The following is a 17,838-nucleotide window of genomic DNA, read 5'->3' as shown; positions in this document are numbered from 1 at the left end:
CCATTGCTTATAGGGTTATGCCCATTGCTTATAGGATTATGCCCATTGCTTATAGGATTATGCCCATTGATTATAGGATTATGCCCATTGATTATAGGATTATGCCCATTCCTTATAGGATTATGCCCATTGCTTATAGGATTATGCCCATTGATTATAGGATTATGCCCATTGCTTATAGGATTATGCCCATTAGTTGATGCGGCTCATCACTTTTAAGATTAGGCCCATTGTTTTGATTTGGCCCATACGTTTTTAGGATTAGGTCCATCGTTTTTAGGATTAGGCCCATTGCTTGATTTGGCCCATCGTTTTTAGGATTAGGGCCATCGTTTTTAGGATTAGGCCCATTGCTTGATTTGGCCCATTGTTTTTAGGATTAGGGCCATTGCTTATAGGATTAGGCCCATTGCTTATAGGATTATGCCCATTGCTTATAGGATTATGCCCATTGATTATAGGATTAGGGCCATTGTTTTTAGGATTAGGGCCATTGCTTATAGGATTAGGCCCATTGCTTATAGGATTATGCCCATTGCTTATAGGATTATGCCCATTGATTATAGGATTAGGCCCATTGCTTATAGGGTTATGCCCATTGCTTATAGGATTATGCCCATTGCTTATAGGATTATGCCCATTAGTTAATGAGGCTCATCACTTTTAAGAGCACACCCTTTGGTTGACTGGCTCATCGCTTTTAGGATTAGGCCTATTGGTTTGATTTGGCCCATCGTTTTTAGGATTAGGTCCATCGTTTTTAGGATTAGGGCCATTGCTTGATTTGGCCCATCGTTTTTAGGATTAGGCCCATTGTTTTTAGGATTAGGGCCATTGCTTGATTTGGCCCATCGTTTTTAGGATTAGGGCCATTGTTTTTAGGATTAGGGCCATCGTTTTTAGGATTAGGCCCATTGCTTGATTTGGCCCATTGTTTTTAGGATTAGGGCCGTCACTTATGTGATTATGCCCATTAGTTAATTTGAGCCATCATCATGTTTAGCATTAAATCCATTTGTTGATTAGGCCCATTGTTTGATTTGGCCTCTCGTGTTTATGATTTGACCTATTGTTTTTGTTTTTTTAATGTCTCCACCGACGAATTTGCTGGAGGTTTTATGTTTTTAGGTTGTCCGTCTGTCCGTCCATGACAAGTTTTCGTGACAGCGATAACTTAAGAACGGCTGAAGGGATCGAAGTCAAACTTGGTACAAGTATGTCTAATGATGCATACATGAACTGATTAGATTTTGGCAGCAAGAGGTCAAAGGTCAGAGGTCAAGTCAGGTGAAAATGTGATGTTTGAGAACAGCTCGAGGGATTTAAATCAAACTTGGTACAAGTATGTATTATGATGTAACAATGTGAGCGGAGGCATATCGGTCGACGCTCCGACGTCGAAGAGTGCCGTTCTCGTTTAAATCTGAGATCTGGAGGAACAATTAGGTTTCTCACCTGATCTTGAGTCGTATTGTTGCTGATAAAAAACCTACTCACTGTATTCAAAGATTTGAGATCCTCTTGTTGTACTTGATTGACACGTGTGGTGTGTGGTGCTGCTCGCAGGTGTGAGATGGATGTTGATGAATGCGAAGAAAGCCCCTGCCGTCACGGTGCTCATTGTCAAAATGCTTATGGCTCATTCAGCTGCAACTGCTCTGAAGGCTTTTCTGGGCCCGTGTGCGAATATCCTGGACACGATAGTACGCGCGAGTGGTGGGCGTCGGACCCTGTGGGGCTCGCGGCACTTGTGGGGCTGCTCTTCCTGCTGTTTCTGCTCATGGTGGTTTTCATATTCGTGAGTTACCGCATCCACCGCTGCCGCCATGCATGCCAGCCAGAGAAGCAGGATTTGCCACCGATCCCACCTGTGCCCGTTCGACCGGCCTCTTACACGCCGAGCATTCCGAGTGACTCGCGGAACAATCTCGAACAAAACTCGTACGATTTCCCCGAGTTCTCCACATTCGGCACAGACTCAACGCGTGGACGCCGGGCGGTGGCGGTCTGCAGCGTCGCACCAAACCTCCCACCACCGCCGCCTTCCAACTCCGACTGCGACTCCATTGGGAAGAGCATGTGGGAATTTGACTGTGAGAGTGAGTACCACCACCTGATACCACCTTTTCCACTCACTCCACAGATGTACATGCCCAAAGTGATGCTAATGGAGCCAAAACTTTTTGTGTCTGGTTTCTGACCTTGTACCTTATTTTGTTGGATTCAGGAAACTACTTAAACTGAGCAATCCAAATTTTGGGTCATGTGTTTATTTCCGACATCCAAATGGCCCTCCTCCTTAATGCCACACACACACACACACACACACACACACACACACACACACACACACACACACACACACACACACACACACACACACACACACACACACCCCATCTTTTCCATCCTCCAACTCCTAACTCCTTCCAACCTCTTTTCCATTCTCTCTGTACTCACATGACATTCTCCAACCTTTCTTTATTCCTCTTGTCCTCACCTTTCTCTTCCTCTTCTCCATTACCTCCCTTCCCCCACCCTCTACCTTGGCATAGCAGATGCTCCTTCAAGGGATTGATCTTCTGCCTGTACATTGAGAGCATGTTCCGACGTGTACTTTGCTGCATCATTAACCCACACAACAGGACTAATCTTTTCCTTTCACTCATCATGAAAACCTCATTACAGAGTTCTATGAAATTGGGAGACTAAAGTAAATTGGAATTGTTGAGAGGAACATTCAAATAAGCGCAGTGGGGAGTTTTACTCAGCCTGTACATATATCACTGTGGTTATTGGTATAATATTGCACTGTCTAACCAGCATATTGTACTGAATGATGAGAGATACTGATAGATGGCCATGCCGCTATCCGCTTCAACAGCCAAGCTTGCAGATTCAGACTGTGTCCTGGAAAAGCACTCAGGATCTGGTGCGGCCTGCTTCTCACCGACACCTCACGGCACCCTATCCTCTCAGCACTCCTTCAACTCGGACAATTGTGATGAAAATGGTATTTCATGACAGTCATTGCACCTTTAAGGCTTGATATTCTGATATATTTTGGAGACTCGTAAGCATGGTCTGTTCGGTGACATAATACCGTGCAGGCAAGCTAAGATGAGAAGAGGGGGTCACTTGGACCATCATCATGAACACAAAACCAAGTTTCAACTTCCTTTTCCCTGCCAGATCTGCATGACCACGGTATCAGTCCATGTGATTATCTGCTGCGAAAGTTAATTTTTTTTTTTTCTAATTTGCATCCCTATGACGCAAACGGCACAACATCCACATCTGAAGGATGGCTTGCTCTACGTTGCAGTACTCCATGCCTGGCACTGTATGGGATCAGATTGTCCTGCGATTATCAAACCCAGAAGCGGATGGCTTCGAGACGAGTGCACTACAGACCAAGTTTGCTGAGATTTTTTAATGGAGACAATTAAAAAATAAAATAAATTAAAAAGAAGAAAAAAGCCGTCCCAAGCCAAGAGCAGTGCAGCCCCAAGTTGGGATGTAAGGCTCGGAAGGCAATGAAACGGATCTTCGCTTAGACCTGGAGTCCATTTTGGCAATAAGTTTTTCCATAGCCTACGCCAGCGTAATAATCATGTGCTTGCTTAACCCGAAGATTACAATCACTGGCGTTTGATTGTAAAAAAAATTTAAAAAAAAACAACACTTTCAGTTGATTTCTTTGTTGTCCATGAGAAGGTTAAAAGGGTAAAATCACACTTGTTTCTCCGAGTTAGCCAAACACCCAGACTGAGATGAAAAGGCTTTGTGTAAACCCGAAATGTTATGGCTACCTTTACACGTGGGTGTGCAGATAATAAACGGTCACAATTAGCGGGCAAAGTGAAACCAAACCGGAATGGTCTGATCTGCTTCCAAATTATTATTTTGGTTAAATCGGCCTCAAGATGTCAAAACGCGACAAATCGAGAGGGCTCAACAGTTTCCTGCGGCTCCTCCATGTCTTATTTGTTGTTGTCCTGCTTGGAGTTGCGTTTTCATTGAAAGTAAATATTATTATTCTTCACCACAGTTTTGCACTTGCTCGTCTATGTCGCGATGCATCCGCTATCTTACATTGTCTTGCTGTGTCGTCGTGAAGGTTTAGCGGTTTGGTTGTGGCCTGGGAATTAGTTCTTCACTTGCACATGAGCGTTCCATGTGTCGTCTTACACATTGTAATTTTACATCAACTTTTGATATCCCGTTCTTCTTAAAGTGGCAAGTTGCTTCCTCTTTGTTTGCACGCTTTCATTTGTGTGGACCAGATCAACACAACCCTCCTGAAGGTAAAACTTTTCTTCATTTTGCTTCCAAACCTCAGCGGTGCATTTCCTGACTGTTGCACAGAAGCACATTTTTAAGTATAATTAAATTCATCACATTTGTGATTTATTGGAGAAGTGAAAGTGAAGTATTGGAGGAATTATCCAAATCCCACAGTACAGTGTCCGAGAGATGGTGCACCATCGGAAATACAATATGTTCTTTCGTGTGCACATTGGTGCAGAACCGGACAGGCGGCTTAATGTCCCCAAATGAGGTCATGCTCCACAATGCAACACCTCGCTTTGAGGTGTGCTCAACATGTACAGTGCCTTCAGAAAGTATTCACACCCCTTGACTTTGCGTCATATTTTGTTGTTACAGGTTGAATTTTAAAATGTATTTAATTGAGATTTTTGTCACCGATCTACACAAAATACCCCATAATGACAGAATGAAAACATGTTTTTAGAATTTTTACAAATCAATTAAAAATTTAAATCTGAAATGTCCTGCATTGATAAGTACTCAACTCCTTTGCTACGACACTCCAAATTGAGCTCAGGTGCATCCGATTTCCTTTGATCGTCCTTGAGATGTCTCTATAACTTGATTGGAGTCCACCTGTGGCCAATTAAATTGATTGGACATTATTTATCAGGAAACACATTTCTCTATAAGGTCCCACAGTTGACATTGCATGTCAGAGCAGAAACTCCACCAAGAAGTTCAAGGAACTGTCCATAGGACCCCGATATAGAATTGTGAGGAGGCGTAGATCTGGGGAAGAGTATAAAATAATTTCTGGAGTGTTGAAAGTTCACAAGAGCACAGTGAGCTCCATCATTAGGAAATGAAAAGAATATGGAATGACCCAGACTCTTCCTAGAGTTGGCGGTCCGATCAAACTGAACTGGGCAAGAATGACCTTGGTCAGGGAAGTGACCAAGAACCCAATGACCACTCTGACAGAACTACAGAGTTCCTTGGCTGAAATTGGAGAACCTGCCTGAAGGACAACAATCTCTGCAGCACTTCCCAAATCATGGTTTTATGGGAGAGTAGCAAGATGGACACTCCTGAGAAAAAGGCACATGACAGCACACCTGGAGTTTGCAAAAGGACATGTGAAAGACTCCTACAGCATGAGGCAATAGATTCTATGGTCTGATGAGACGAAAATTGAACTACTTGGCCTGACTGCAAAGTGCTACGTCTGGTGGAAACAGAGCATAGCTCATTCGCCCAAACACCATCCCCACATTGAAGCATGGTGGTGGCAGCATCATGCTATGCGGAGGTTTTTCAGTGGCAGGGACTTGCAAGGATAAAGGGAACAATGAATGGAGCGAAATACAGTGAAATCCTTGAGGAGAACCCACTTAGAGTGCAAAAGAAAATGACCCAAGCAACAGGACAATAACCCCAATCATACAACCAAAGCAACACTGCGATGGCTTCAGAACAAGAACGTGAAAGTCTTTGAGTGGCCCAGCCAAAGCCAAGACTTGAATCCCTTTGAGAATCTGTGGAAAGACTTGATGATTGCTGTTCACCGACAATCCCCATCCAATGTGACAAAGCTTGAGAAAATCTGCAAGGAAGAATGGGAGAAAATCCCCAAATCCAGATGTGCAAAGCTGATAGACATAACCAAAAGACTCGAAGCGCCAAAGGCGCTTCTTCAAAATATTGACTCAGGGGGTTTCAATACTTACACAAGATTTTTGAGCATTAAATTTTAATGAATTTGTAAAAATTTCTAAAAACATGTTTTCACTTTGTCATTGGAGATATTTTGTGTAGATCGGTGTTAATTTTTTTTCTTCTGAAGGCACTACCAATATGTAGTGTACTGGTGTGGAAAAGAATCCACAGAAACAGAGAACCTCATCTTTAAAAAAAAAAAAATATATCATTTTCTGCCACAATTTTAGTGAATTTAATTTACATGTTGAAGCATCTTCAGCATGGCAGGTAATACTTAACTACTTATGGATACATTTGGTGCACCTGATCCTGGAACTTTCATTGTCTCTTCATCTTACCTTGCAATGGCTGTGTGTGTGTTCGGTTAGGTTACCACTGGGACACGTCGGATTGGCTCCCGATCGAGAAGCTTCACGATATTGAGGAGGAGATGCACTTCGTGCCAGCACCACCCAGGATCTTCACCGATGCAACATTTGACTTGGATTACTACCCAGGGGGCTATGACGTGGACGGCGACTTCCCGCTGCCCCCTGACCCCAATATCATCGGCCCAGCTTCATTAACCAAGTCTTGCAATCTCGATGTGCAAGAACCCGATCCCATTGCATTTTCAACTTCCCCTGCACTGTATCGGTCCTGCAGTCCTACGCTGGCTAACCTCGCTGTCGTACCCGGCTCGTGTTCCGATGTGTCGACATACTCCAAGAGTGGAATGACACCACCAGGCTCCTTAAGAATCGCTGAGGATGTCAGTGGCATGGCCGAGCCAATGGACCACAAGACACACACTGTAGTGTGAAACTCCTCCAAACCCCTCCCCCTCCTCCGATAACCTGGTCTCCAACTTCGAGCTCTCAGATATTTCCTCCATTGTTTTTTTTGTACTTGAATTCTCGATTCCGTGACCAATTGGTGTATTTATAGTTCGTTTTCTCTAGAAAATGGAGTGTCATTTTAAACATCCCGCTATCTGAGCCACAACAGTAGTCATGATCCACTTGAAAATGTCCACCACTGGTTCATTTGTGAATCGTTCGCTTTTAAAGCTGCATTGTAGATTTTGAGTTGAGCAGCACACAGGCCTGTTCATAGATGTGAATATTAAAATTAATGCTGTGTTATAAAATAGCAAGTAGAACAGGTTGTAGAAGCATAAATGATCTTCAAATATGGACATCTTCAAGCCAAAAGGTTAATTTGCAAATAAAGTATTTTTCTTTGGCACACAAACCCTTAGTGATGGCACGAAAAAACACCTTTTGAGTGGTTTTCAATGTTCAAGTCTCGATACGCAAATATGTCATTTTGGCTTTGCATGCGTCAATCATTCTGTTCAGGTGAGGATAGGTCCCTTCTAATCATATTCTCTCCATCCCCTTCTGGATAGTGGCCTATGGTAATGCCCAGTGAAGGAGGGGAGAGATCTCTGCTTTTCCTCAATTTTTAGCTCACGTGGAACATGGTTCCGGGGAGCTTATGGGATGGCGCGTCGTCCATCTGTCCAAACACTTGCAACTTCTCTGAAACTTGACCGCAACCTTCTTCACCCGTGATATACCAAAGTTTGTTCACACTCTTAAAAAAAAAAAAAAAATTTTTTAGAAATCAATCAGGCATCCCCCCCCCCACTCCACAAAATAGGTACAGTGCCTATAAAAAGTCCACACCCCCTTTCAACATTTTCACCTTTTGTTGCCTTGTAGCCTGGAATTAAATTACATTAAATCAGACTTTTCCACATCGTAGCCCACAACTTCCAAGTGAAAAACAAATTCTACAAATTTCAGAAAATTGATTAAAATACAAAACTAGAATATCTTGGTTGGATGAGGGAAAAAATAAATAAAACTATAAAAAGTCTGAATACTGTTACGAATTCGCACCCGGCGGCGTGCGATCAGCCGCTTCCCACGAATAGCAACCGCGTCACCCACCAGATGGACAATTCAGTCGTGACCCTCCTGGAACTACCGCCAGGAGCCAGTCACGGGTGGGGGTTTAACCTCACCACAACCCAGTGACGTCATGGCAGCTGTTCGCGCATCTCGTCCCTCTTGGACGGTACCATCCGGCAGGGATACCCCTCCTGCCTGATTCCAACCACACGTGCAGCCATGACGTCACCCTGCGCATCAAAAAACAAGCCTCGCGTTTCGAGGGGTTCCCCACACGAACACATGTGCTCTGCCCGTCGGAGCCTCACACACACGCTCGCGTGGAGAACCCATCCGGTCCGAATCCGTTATCCAGCCGAACCCTTGTCCTTCCGCGGATCGGCAACATCCACCACTGGCGTTCCCGGACCGGGTCTCACTCCCGCAGGCGCGCACGTGGCAGCCTCGTGCATACCACAGCACGGACCCCGCACGCGCTGCCATGCAAACCCGACGCAGCCCCCAATGCAGCTACAGCCGCTACCCGGCCTTTGTCTCTCTGTCGCCGTCGTCGTCTCCATTCGACCCACGCACACCTGCGTGTTACGACGCTCATACACCACTCCATGGCATTCACACCGGGAGACGCGGCTGCGTGCTCCCGCATGCCCACCATCATCTCCCTTACATACAGCGACCTCACACACGCTGTTCCTCTCACACTCGGCCGCTCACTCACACACGGCTGTTCGCTCAAGCGTGCCACACTACTCACGCACGTGGTTTCTTCCACACACAGCGTGCTGGAAGGCACGCACGTTGGCACACTCGCAACCACACCACTCACACACGGGGTGTCACTCCCACTCGGGGTCTCATCCACATACGGGGTTTCATCCACACAACGCTTTTCACCCCCGCTATGCGTGCTTTTCAGCACGCATTTTACCACACTCGTATACACACACCGGGACCACACTGGGGAATCGGGTCACCTCTTGGGGTCCCGGTGCCTCCATACCCCCAAGCTCTCTGTGCACCCATCCACCTCACTCATCCCCTCTCCCTCGCAATGCTCGACCGGACCCACCTGGTCGAGATCAGCTTCAAGGGAGAATAGCGTCTCCCTCCGTTCCCGAAAGAGGCCATCCAGCTGCTCGCACCGGGTCCCCCTCATGGTCCTCCACTACATTAATGTGTGTGCTCATCCTTAACCCCATCTTTATCGTGCAGTCTCTCTATTTTTTCTATCTCCCGCGTCTCTATACATTTTCTCTCCTTCTTCCTAATTTCTGTTTCTTCCTGGTTCCATTTTCCTTCCCATTTGAGTCGTTCTTCCTCTCGGAGCTTTTTGAGCTGTTCGTTCTCTTTCCGGAGTTTTTCGATCTTCGTGGACTCAAATTTTGCTCTCCCCTCGAGCTGGTTAATTTCAAACTCGAATAGTTTTTGTTTTCTTTCCCACTGTTCCTGATGCTTTTCAGCCTCCAATCTCATCGTTTCTTTCAATTGGCTTAGTTCTTTTTCCTGTTCGTTCGTTGCTCTTTCATTATCTCTGCGTACTTCAACCTCGCTTTCTTTTTTAATTGTTCTTGTCTTTCTTTTTTAATTTCTTTCACCCCCTGTCCCTCATTCTCCAATCTCATAGTTTCCTTCAATTGGTTAACCTCAAATTCATGTTCTTCTTGTTTTCTATTCCACTGTTCCTCTCATTCTTCCCTCTCCAATCTAGTCTCCTTCAATTGACTGATTTCTCCTTCCTGCTTCATTCCTTCCTCCTTCACTTTCTCCTCGTTCTCCAACCTATTCTTTTCCTTTTGTCGTTCAGTTTCAAATTCATACTCTTTTTGTTTTCTATTCCACTGTCTCTCTTGTTCCTCATTCTGCAATCTCGTTATTTCCTTCAATTTCCTGATTTCTTTCTCCTCTCTCATTCCTCGTTTTTTGTGTTCTTTATTCCACCGTCTTTCTTGTTCCTCATTCTGCAATCTCATGGTTTCCTTCTCCTGTCTCATTTGTTCTTCTTTCATTACTTCCTTGTATCTCATTCTTTAGTCTGGCCTTGGCTTCCACCTGTTCGATCTGCACAGTGTGGTTCCTCAACGTTTCATTCTCCGTTTCCGTTCTTTCCTCTTTCAACGTCCTCAGCTCGTTTTGCAATTCCCTCTCTTTGCTTTGGTATTCCAGTAACTCAAAAGTTTTTTTTTTCCATTTTTCATCTCTCTGTCTCTGTTCCTCCTCACTCATTTCATCCCTTTTCTTGCTCATCTCTGCATACTCCAACCTTGCTTCTTCTTTCAATTGTTTCTGATTTTTCTGTTCTCTTTTAAGCTTTCTCTTTCCTGATTGCCTGTTCTTATCTCCTCCTTCAATTGTTCCAACTCCCCATCATGTTCACATTTTTTTTCTTCCAACTGTATTTCCCTCACTCTCCCCTTTAGTTCTTTGAACCGCCTTGCCCCCTCCAATATTTTTTCCATTAGTCGTTTTACTTCCAAATCGTGCTCCTTTTGTTTCTTTTCGAGCTCGGTTTTCCATTCTTCCTCCAAGCTGTTCCTATCCTGGGAGTTACCAATCTGCTCCTCCTTTCTTTTCTTCAGTTCACTCTCCGCTCGTTCCTGCACATCGGCCATTTGTTGTGACTTCGTTCGCACGTAATCCTCATGAACCCTGTCTACGCGCCGCCATGCCTCGTCCAACTTAAAGGCAAACAAATGCAATTGCGCCATACAGTCATCACCATTCCTCCATTCCACATTTGTGTCTCAAGCATGCCAATGCATGCGCCGGCCTCCTGCAATGCCTGTCATGCCCACGTGGCTTGAAACAGTTGTTGGGAGCGCTCGCCTCGTGTCGTGCCGTTTGTTGCGCCATTAATAGTGGCCTGCTCACGCCTCGTGCCGCGCTGAAGTGCGGCTGCGCCGCCATCTTGCGACTCCGTTTGCCGGCAAAGTTCGTGCTGAGAATATGAGGGTGAGCTCCCCCACGGATTGTAATTAGCGGTGGAGTTATAAAAAGAACCATCCCGGGCCATGGATTCTACATTCAAACACATATACATTTCTACCCCGGCACCCGCTCGCCTTGAAACTCCATCTTATTTCGTGAAAGAAATAAATTTGAATCGCTTGTGTTTGGTGGGAATCGGGGGTCGCTCCACTCACCCCTGAACCGATTCCCATGAATTTAATTGGAGACAGAGGTGGATTCGAATCTCATTCCCGGACACCAGTGTTACGAATTCGCCCCCGCCGGCGTGCGATCGGCCGCTTCCCACTAATAGCAACCGCGTCGCCCACCGGACGGACAATTCAGTCGTGACCCTCCTGGAACTACCACCAGGAGCCAGTCACGGATGGGGGTTTAACCTCACCACAACCCAGTCCGCATTCTACCCGCGCGAAATAGGGTGAATCGCCGAATGTCGATATAGCCAAGTACCCGCGCAGGTAGCATACCGAGGAGTTGTACCATGCCGCAGGTCGGCTCCGGACAAGAACCGCTTAAGCGGTCGTTCCGTGCGAAGGGGATAACAGAGCGGAGTTATCGCCGACCTCGACGGTTCACATTACTTACTGGGTGTCTAAACCCACGACCAATTTATTCCACGATTCAAGATGGCACTTTCAAACGGGAAAGAGACGACGAACGGGATACATTTCACACAAGGACATTGATTATACAACACGTAAGCAGGCAAGCATGTATACAGGCAAATAGAAACAAAAGCAGGCAAACAAAAGCAAGGGAAAGCACTACGACTGAATATAATGAATAAATGTACAGTCACTAAAGCAGTTTTACTTGACAGGATGGCGCAACGACAACATTCATTCAAAAACCCCAAAGAAACACAAGAAAAGACCCCCCTCACAGACAAGGGGGTCAGGCTGGACCACTTGGGTCTTTGACACACGGGACCTGGGAGACCGAACGGGTCCCGCGAGACCGTAGCATGTTACCTGCACCCTCGAGGTGCGACGGTCGGCGAGCACTCTCCTCTCGTGCGTGCCTCGACCCTGGACCACCGCTCGCAACCCTCACGACTTGGCGCCCAGAGGGAGAAGACGACCTCGACGATCCAGAGAGAGAACCCGAGTTCGACCTCGACCACCAAGAGACGAGTAAGCGCGAACGACGACAGCGAGTCCGAGTTAGTCCTCGACCACCAGAAGAAGAGCGTCGACGAAGAGGAAGCAGAGTAATCCAGCACGAAGAAGAAGAGTGAGCCCCGCGTGCGGTCCGCCTTATATAGCGCGGGGCTCCGCCCCTTCACTCCACCCCCTTTTCGGCTCCACCTCCTTTCGAGCTCTTTCGAGAAGCTCCTCGAAAAGGGGCGTTCCCCCTCCCGACCGCCTCACGCCCCGTGTCCACCAATCGCAAGCGAGCTCTTCGCCGCTTCTCGTGCCAGCGTTGGCGGCGCAAAACGGCGGGAAAACTCACACGTTGCTGCAGGTCTTCCACGGGGCCTTCGTTCGACATTTTCGGACGGTCCAAAATAACGATAGCGAAAGAAAAACGGCAAACTCAAAGGATCACAGCCCTGTGAACACGGAAATTCCCTCTAAACAACGGTGGGGAAATCTAACTACACAATTACTTATCGTCATAACTGATTTAAGGACCCTTTATGGTGTATTGCGAATTTCCACAGCCGTAACAATACATTTGAATTCCAGGCTAGAAGGCAACAAAAGGTGGGAATTTTGAAAGGCAACAAAAGGTGGGAATGAACATTTTGGCCTCTCCCAGACTGCCAAATCATGTGAACACCATGTTTGCATGTGATATACAAACATGGTGGTGGGTGCCTGATGGCAAAGTTGCAGTTAAAGGTAAGCAAGGAATTCCATACACAAGATGTCTGGAATCAAATCGACTTAGTTTTAATTTCATTACATCTTGTACACAATGTGACTGTTTAACATTCGGGTTACGATATCCAGATCAGGACAAAATTACCAATGGAATATGACATCACAATCAACTGCAAATACCCTTTCGAAATCTTAACCTTCAAACACTTCAGCCATTTCACCCTCCTGATCGACTCTGCACGTGTCTGACAGAAATGAATGGTGTGTCAACTCCGACAAAGGTTGGAAGAGCTAACTGCATGGAATTAAGAAAATGATACAAGTATCACCTTCAGTGCAAAAAAACATCAAATAAAGGACGAGGTTAAACGTTACAGCACAGGTAATCATTTAATCATCTTTTCAATGACACCTGAGCAGGTGTGCACCCATCTTGGCAGTGAATCGGAGATCATGGAAACGTGATGCGCTGACGGAATGTACAAGTACTGGGCCTGGCTCAAACCTGCTCTCAGATTTGAGGCGAGGGTACGGTGAGTAATCCAGCTTCCTTTATCTTGCTGATGCCACCATCAAGAATGCAAACCTTAGGGTAGTGCAGTTGCTGTAGATGAGCAGCAAACTGGGAACAAACGAAACAGCTGTTGAACAACAGAGTATTTTAAAGTCGAAACATTACAATCAAGGTTCACAACTCAGTATTTGAGCAATTATATGATCATGATGATGATATCATGGTGGTTTATAATCCAACAAAGGGAAACTGCTAGGAATGTTATTCTTACTCCATGATGCATTCAGAGGGCATAAAAATAATCCACAAACACCATCCACATATTACATATGCAAGGACGTGTGAAGGGGGCCAAAATCTGCCATTTTGATGATGTGATAAGTTGACGGCAGTTGTCAAAGCTGGAAATAAATATCTTATTGGAAATGTAGGCACATCTCATTTCACGTACATCTCGACACAAATTCGGACAAGCAGACGGAAGAGATACGTGTGTACGTACGGTGGCGGCCGTCCTGCTGGCATTGCCCACGAGTACAATAACGCGTCCACGCTGGTGGGCCAGGCTGTTGGATGCTGCAGGGCATAGCGCCCCACCTGGCGTGAGGGCCGTGCCCGCGGGAATGTTTATACTCCCGGAAAAGTGTCCACGAGAGAATCTGCTCCGTCAAGGGTGGCAACTGTGTGCGCAAGGGGTTAATTAGCATGTCATGCTCACGGGAATGATAAAGGACAACGGCGACGAGGAGTTGTAAAATCGGAAGGGGTACACACAAAATGGCTCTCATGAAATATTTTATCAATTGTTTTAATTGGTTTTGTGTGAAAGGAAGTGCAAGATGGTTAAACGTATAAATCACTTGAGAACCTATCTTCTTCTTTTGTATGCAGCACGTGGCTGTGGGTAGCATCATTTGCTGGGGGCACAGCTGTGCCGCTGTTGCAGTGCCCCCTGTAGGGTAGAGCAGAAAATTGGAATTTGGCCAGGATGCCAGCAATAGCTCAAGAAAGAAAAGAACACGACATCCTGCTCTTAAAAAATCACAAAGCAAGATGTGGAGGTGCAAAAGGTTTTAGGCTGGAGCCGTGCTGGTATGGAAGGATACTCGTCTGCTGAGCGAACGTCCAGAACGAGTGCTCGAGGACGTGCTCCACGGATGCGACGTCCTTGACTGGGTTCTGACCTGGAACGTGCCGGCTCGCACAGTTCGAGTAGTTCCTCGGCGGCGATGCGTGGGCAAATCTCCATCTTTAGTTCACTTATTGGCACTGTGTCTCGACCCTGCGGAATAGTAGTGCATGAAGTGTTACAACATGGATGTACATCTGTGACAAATAAACAAAGCTTCTCATAGATTCCACCAAACAGACATAAACCACTCACCAGTCCATTGCTTTCTGGTTCCGTACTGTTGGCATAAGTCCCAGAGATGTAGGAAGGGCTTCGGACGCTGTTTTGCAGGCTCCGGGGAGGGCAGGCATGTTGGCGGAAGGTAGCGCTGCGTGGAGTACAGCAGAACAGACTGGTGGAGTCACGGACGCACCGCTCAATGTCGACCTCTGGTAACAGAAAGCAACAATTTTATTGTCCAAAGCAGGAAGAAAGAGGCAATGGACAAATCAACGCGGTTGATGGGATTTTAACCTGCAATCCCAACATCACAAGCAATACGCTCAGATGGGAACATGAAACTGGCACTAAAGCATCCTAGTTATTCTAACATCTCCCAAATATACCAAATCACAGCTCCTCTCCCTCATCCCACCAATAACCAACCACCACCTGCTCATGACTACTGTCCTACTGTGTAAATATTTTATTTCAGCATCGAATCATTTTGCAAGGCATAAGAGGGGGTCCGCACCACGTGTACGAGACAGACCGCATGGCAGGTTGAATCCGTACCGGGCAAGTCCGAGAAAAGCAGGATGCAGTCGTTGAAGGCGCTGGCGAGGAGACGTGCCCGGAGCTGCTGGAGGATGGCAACACCCACACACAGTGGAAACGAGTGGTTCCCCAACAGTAGGGTATCCCACAGGTGGAAGATCTTGTGCAGAGGAAATACATCTGGGATGCAAAGCATCTCCCAAAGTTAATAGGCCTGCACCCAAAAAGCAGCTTAACGATGTAGTCACGGAAAGGAAGGAATAGAAAATATAAATGAATAAATAAATACGACCGGAAAAGTTCTAATCAAACTCATAAAAGTGAATTAATGCCAATTAGTTATTAAAGCAAAATCACAACCAGCTGCAAAAGCCAAATTAACTAGCTGTTCAACCAACTGGGATGATGAGAAAATGATGCTTGAAGTATCACAACGATTCATGCAAACACAGACTGCACCGCATCGGCCATCTCAACAACCTCACGGATTTATTTTAAAAAATAAAAATAAAAACCGTGTTAAGCAGAACATTATATACAACACACACACACACACACGGCTATTCCTGAAATATAATATAATTTAAAAGATTGCTGTAAATAATGTAAATTTCACAACATTCTACATTCAACTTTGTTTAAATTGTAAACCTCAAAAGATAGTTCCTTAATCTAAAGGTGAGAACCTCAACCTGGAAGCAGTTGAATGGTTTTTTGACTGCACGGACCATCGGCTGGGCACCGTTCTTCCTCGAGGTTTAGATCGTTTCAGGCCACAACCTCTGTCACGGATCCACATCAGTAGATCCACAAACTCAGTTTCCTCCAGGCAATCAGTTGACCCATTAATTCAACATCACTAATCAGACTTTACTCGCTCGAGGATTGAACATATTGTTGCCGTTATATAAAAGACCCCTGTGCATTCAGACACATCGGATTCTCCCAAAACAGATATTCCTTTCATTTGTAAATTTGATAGAATGCCTACCTTTTGTATGGAGGGATTTTGGGAGGGCGATGCGTTGTGAGTTAGCATGTTCAATCTAACATATAAAAGGAGCTCTGTCTCAGCATGCCTGTCTCTGCGTGTGTCCGTCCGTCCGGGCATGCGCCCGTCCTGCGGGTGCTTCTAGTTTCTCTTCAATTCCTCTTTCTAACAATCCATCTTTTGACCCTTCTTTAAATGCAGATACCCAAGCATCACCGTTTGTCTTTTAAACACCATATCTCCTCACGATACTGCTTGTTGCATTTCAGTCCCCACAACTCCTCACGACCCTTTCCTCTTTGCCCTTCAACAAGCACCCCCTCCTTTTTTGCATTCCACATACAAAATCATCCCCTGACCACGAACATCACAATTATCCCTTTAGTTCAATACAATGGACAAGAATTGCCTATCAACTCATACAAAAGATTCTTAAATCGGGTGATTGCACACCGTGGAATTGAAGAGACCTTTCTTTTCCTGGCCTGTAAACCTCCCATGTAAAACAACCAGAGTTGGTGTCAAAGCCACCCAATGCCCGCCTGTTTATACATTTATCATTTTTAAAAGACTCATCTAATAATTAATATTTTTTATAAAGCATTGCAGTGAAGTCTGATCCAAATAATTTTAAAGCAATATATGTATTTGTATATTGTAATCAGTAACAAGAGCGCAAGTGAGCACAATATACGCCTGAACAAGAAGGTATATACAGAATTGTGCTACTACATGGAAAACAGCATCCTGGTTGCCATGGCAACCACTTTAGATGACGAACGTATGTCGTGACACACCGTCTCCACAGTCTGTGCCTATGTACCAAATATGAAACGTGAAAGTTGAAAACTTTGGGAGTTAGTGTGGACAGGAACGGATGGAAAACAGCATCCTGGTTGCCATGGCAACCACTTTAGATGACGAACGCATGTTGCAAAACACCGTCTCCACAGTCTGTACCTATGTACCAAATATGAAACGTGAAAGTTGAAAACTTTGGGAGTTAGAGTGCGGACGGACGGGCGGACGGAATCACATAATACGCCCCGATATATATACATATATATATACATATATAATATATATATATATATACATATATATATATATACATATATATATATATATATATATATATATATATATATATATATATATATATATATATATATCGGGCATAGAAAAAAGTGTGGTAGATAAAAACATTAGAAAGGAAAAAAATAACTTGCACCAAAAACTTTAACCAGTTCACGCTCACGCCGGGGGTATCGCTATAGCTCTCTGTCCTTCGAACAGGCGAGCTAAAAATCATTAGCGCTGCAGTGGTCGTCTTCGTTCTTTTCTTGCCTGCAAAACTCCCATAAAGACACGATAAAGGTTACCACTAGAGCTGCAGGATCATTAACGCTGCAGCTGGTCATCTTGTAGTCATCCAGAGAAAACAACAGTTGCTCGCCAGGGGAGGGTGTGGCTTGGTCGTGGAACCGTCCCTCCGCGGATATGGTCAACAGAGGCCAATGAGAAGGTGTGATGGTCTGGAAGATGAGCAGTGACAGGAGCTGCAACCACACCCCGTTTCGGTGGGTTGTACAAAGAGCAGATCGGTTTGACCTACGTAGAGAGTTGATGTGAAAATGAGTGAATCAAGTTGATGGAAAAAGGCTCGAACTCTTCATGCTCAAGGAATTCCAGGCACCTTTTCCATGGAGATTTGGAGAACTTTCCACACAGATCGGGAAGCGCTCTCGTGAACCAATAAT

At 45.4% G+C, this 17,838-nt stretch overlaps 2 protein-coding genes across 6 annotated transcripts in view; one reads left to right on the top strand and one right to left on the bottom strand.

Annotated features, from left to right (window-relative positions):
* LOC147018256 (protocadherin Fat 1-like) overlaps window positions 1–7,227 on the top strand; it is a 92,336-nt gene extending 85,109 nt beyond the window's left edge. Inside the window, exons 25-27 of one of the 2 annotated variants that reach the window (XM_085897780.1) lie at window positions 1,567–2,099; window positions 2,885–3,013; window positions 6,363–7,227. In XM_085897780.1, coding sequence (XP_085753906.1) covers window positions 1,567–2,099; window positions 2,885–3,013; window positions 6,363–6,796 — 1,096 coding nt within the window. In that variant the 3' untranslated portion in view covers window positions 6,797–7,227. The remainder of the gene's footprint in view (window positions 1–1,566; window positions 2,100–2,884; window positions 3,014–6,362) is intronic. The other variant, XM_085897781.1, reaches the window with a different exon arrangement.
* Window positions 7,228–12,731: 5,504 nt separating this feature from the next.
* TBCK (TBC1 domain containing kinase) overlaps window positions 12,732–17,838 on the bottom strand; it is a 34,694-nt gene continuing 29,587 nt past the window's right edge. For all 4 annotated transcript variants that reach the window (XM_085897783.1, XM_085897784.1, XM_085897785.1 and 1 more), the window contains exons 22-26: window positions 15,106–15,267; window positions 14,584–14,759; window positions 14,306–14,481; window positions 13,702–13,858; window positions 12,732–13,307 (exon numbers count right to left, since the gene is read on the bottom strand). In XM_085897783.1, coding sequence (XP_085753909.1) covers window positions 13,197–13,307; window positions 13,702–13,858; window positions 14,306–14,481; window positions 14,584–14,759; window positions 15,106–15,267 — 782 coding nt within the window. In that variant the 3' untranslated portion in view covers window positions 12,732–13,196. The remainder of the gene's footprint in view (window positions 13,308–13,701; window positions 13,859–14,305; window positions 14,482–14,583; window positions 14,760–15,105; window positions 15,268–17,838) is intronic.

Source organism: Eptatretus burgeri, chromosome 10, assembly GCF_056783735.1.
Source record: "Eptatretus burgeri isolate ZD-2024b chromosome 10, Ebu_testis_v1, whole genome shotgun sequence".
Classification (NCBI taxonomy): Eukaryota; Metazoa; Chordata; class Myxini; order Myxiniformes; family Myxinidae; genus Eptatretus; species Eptatretus burgeri.
This window is presented reverse-complemented; position numbering and strand designations above follow the sequence as displayed.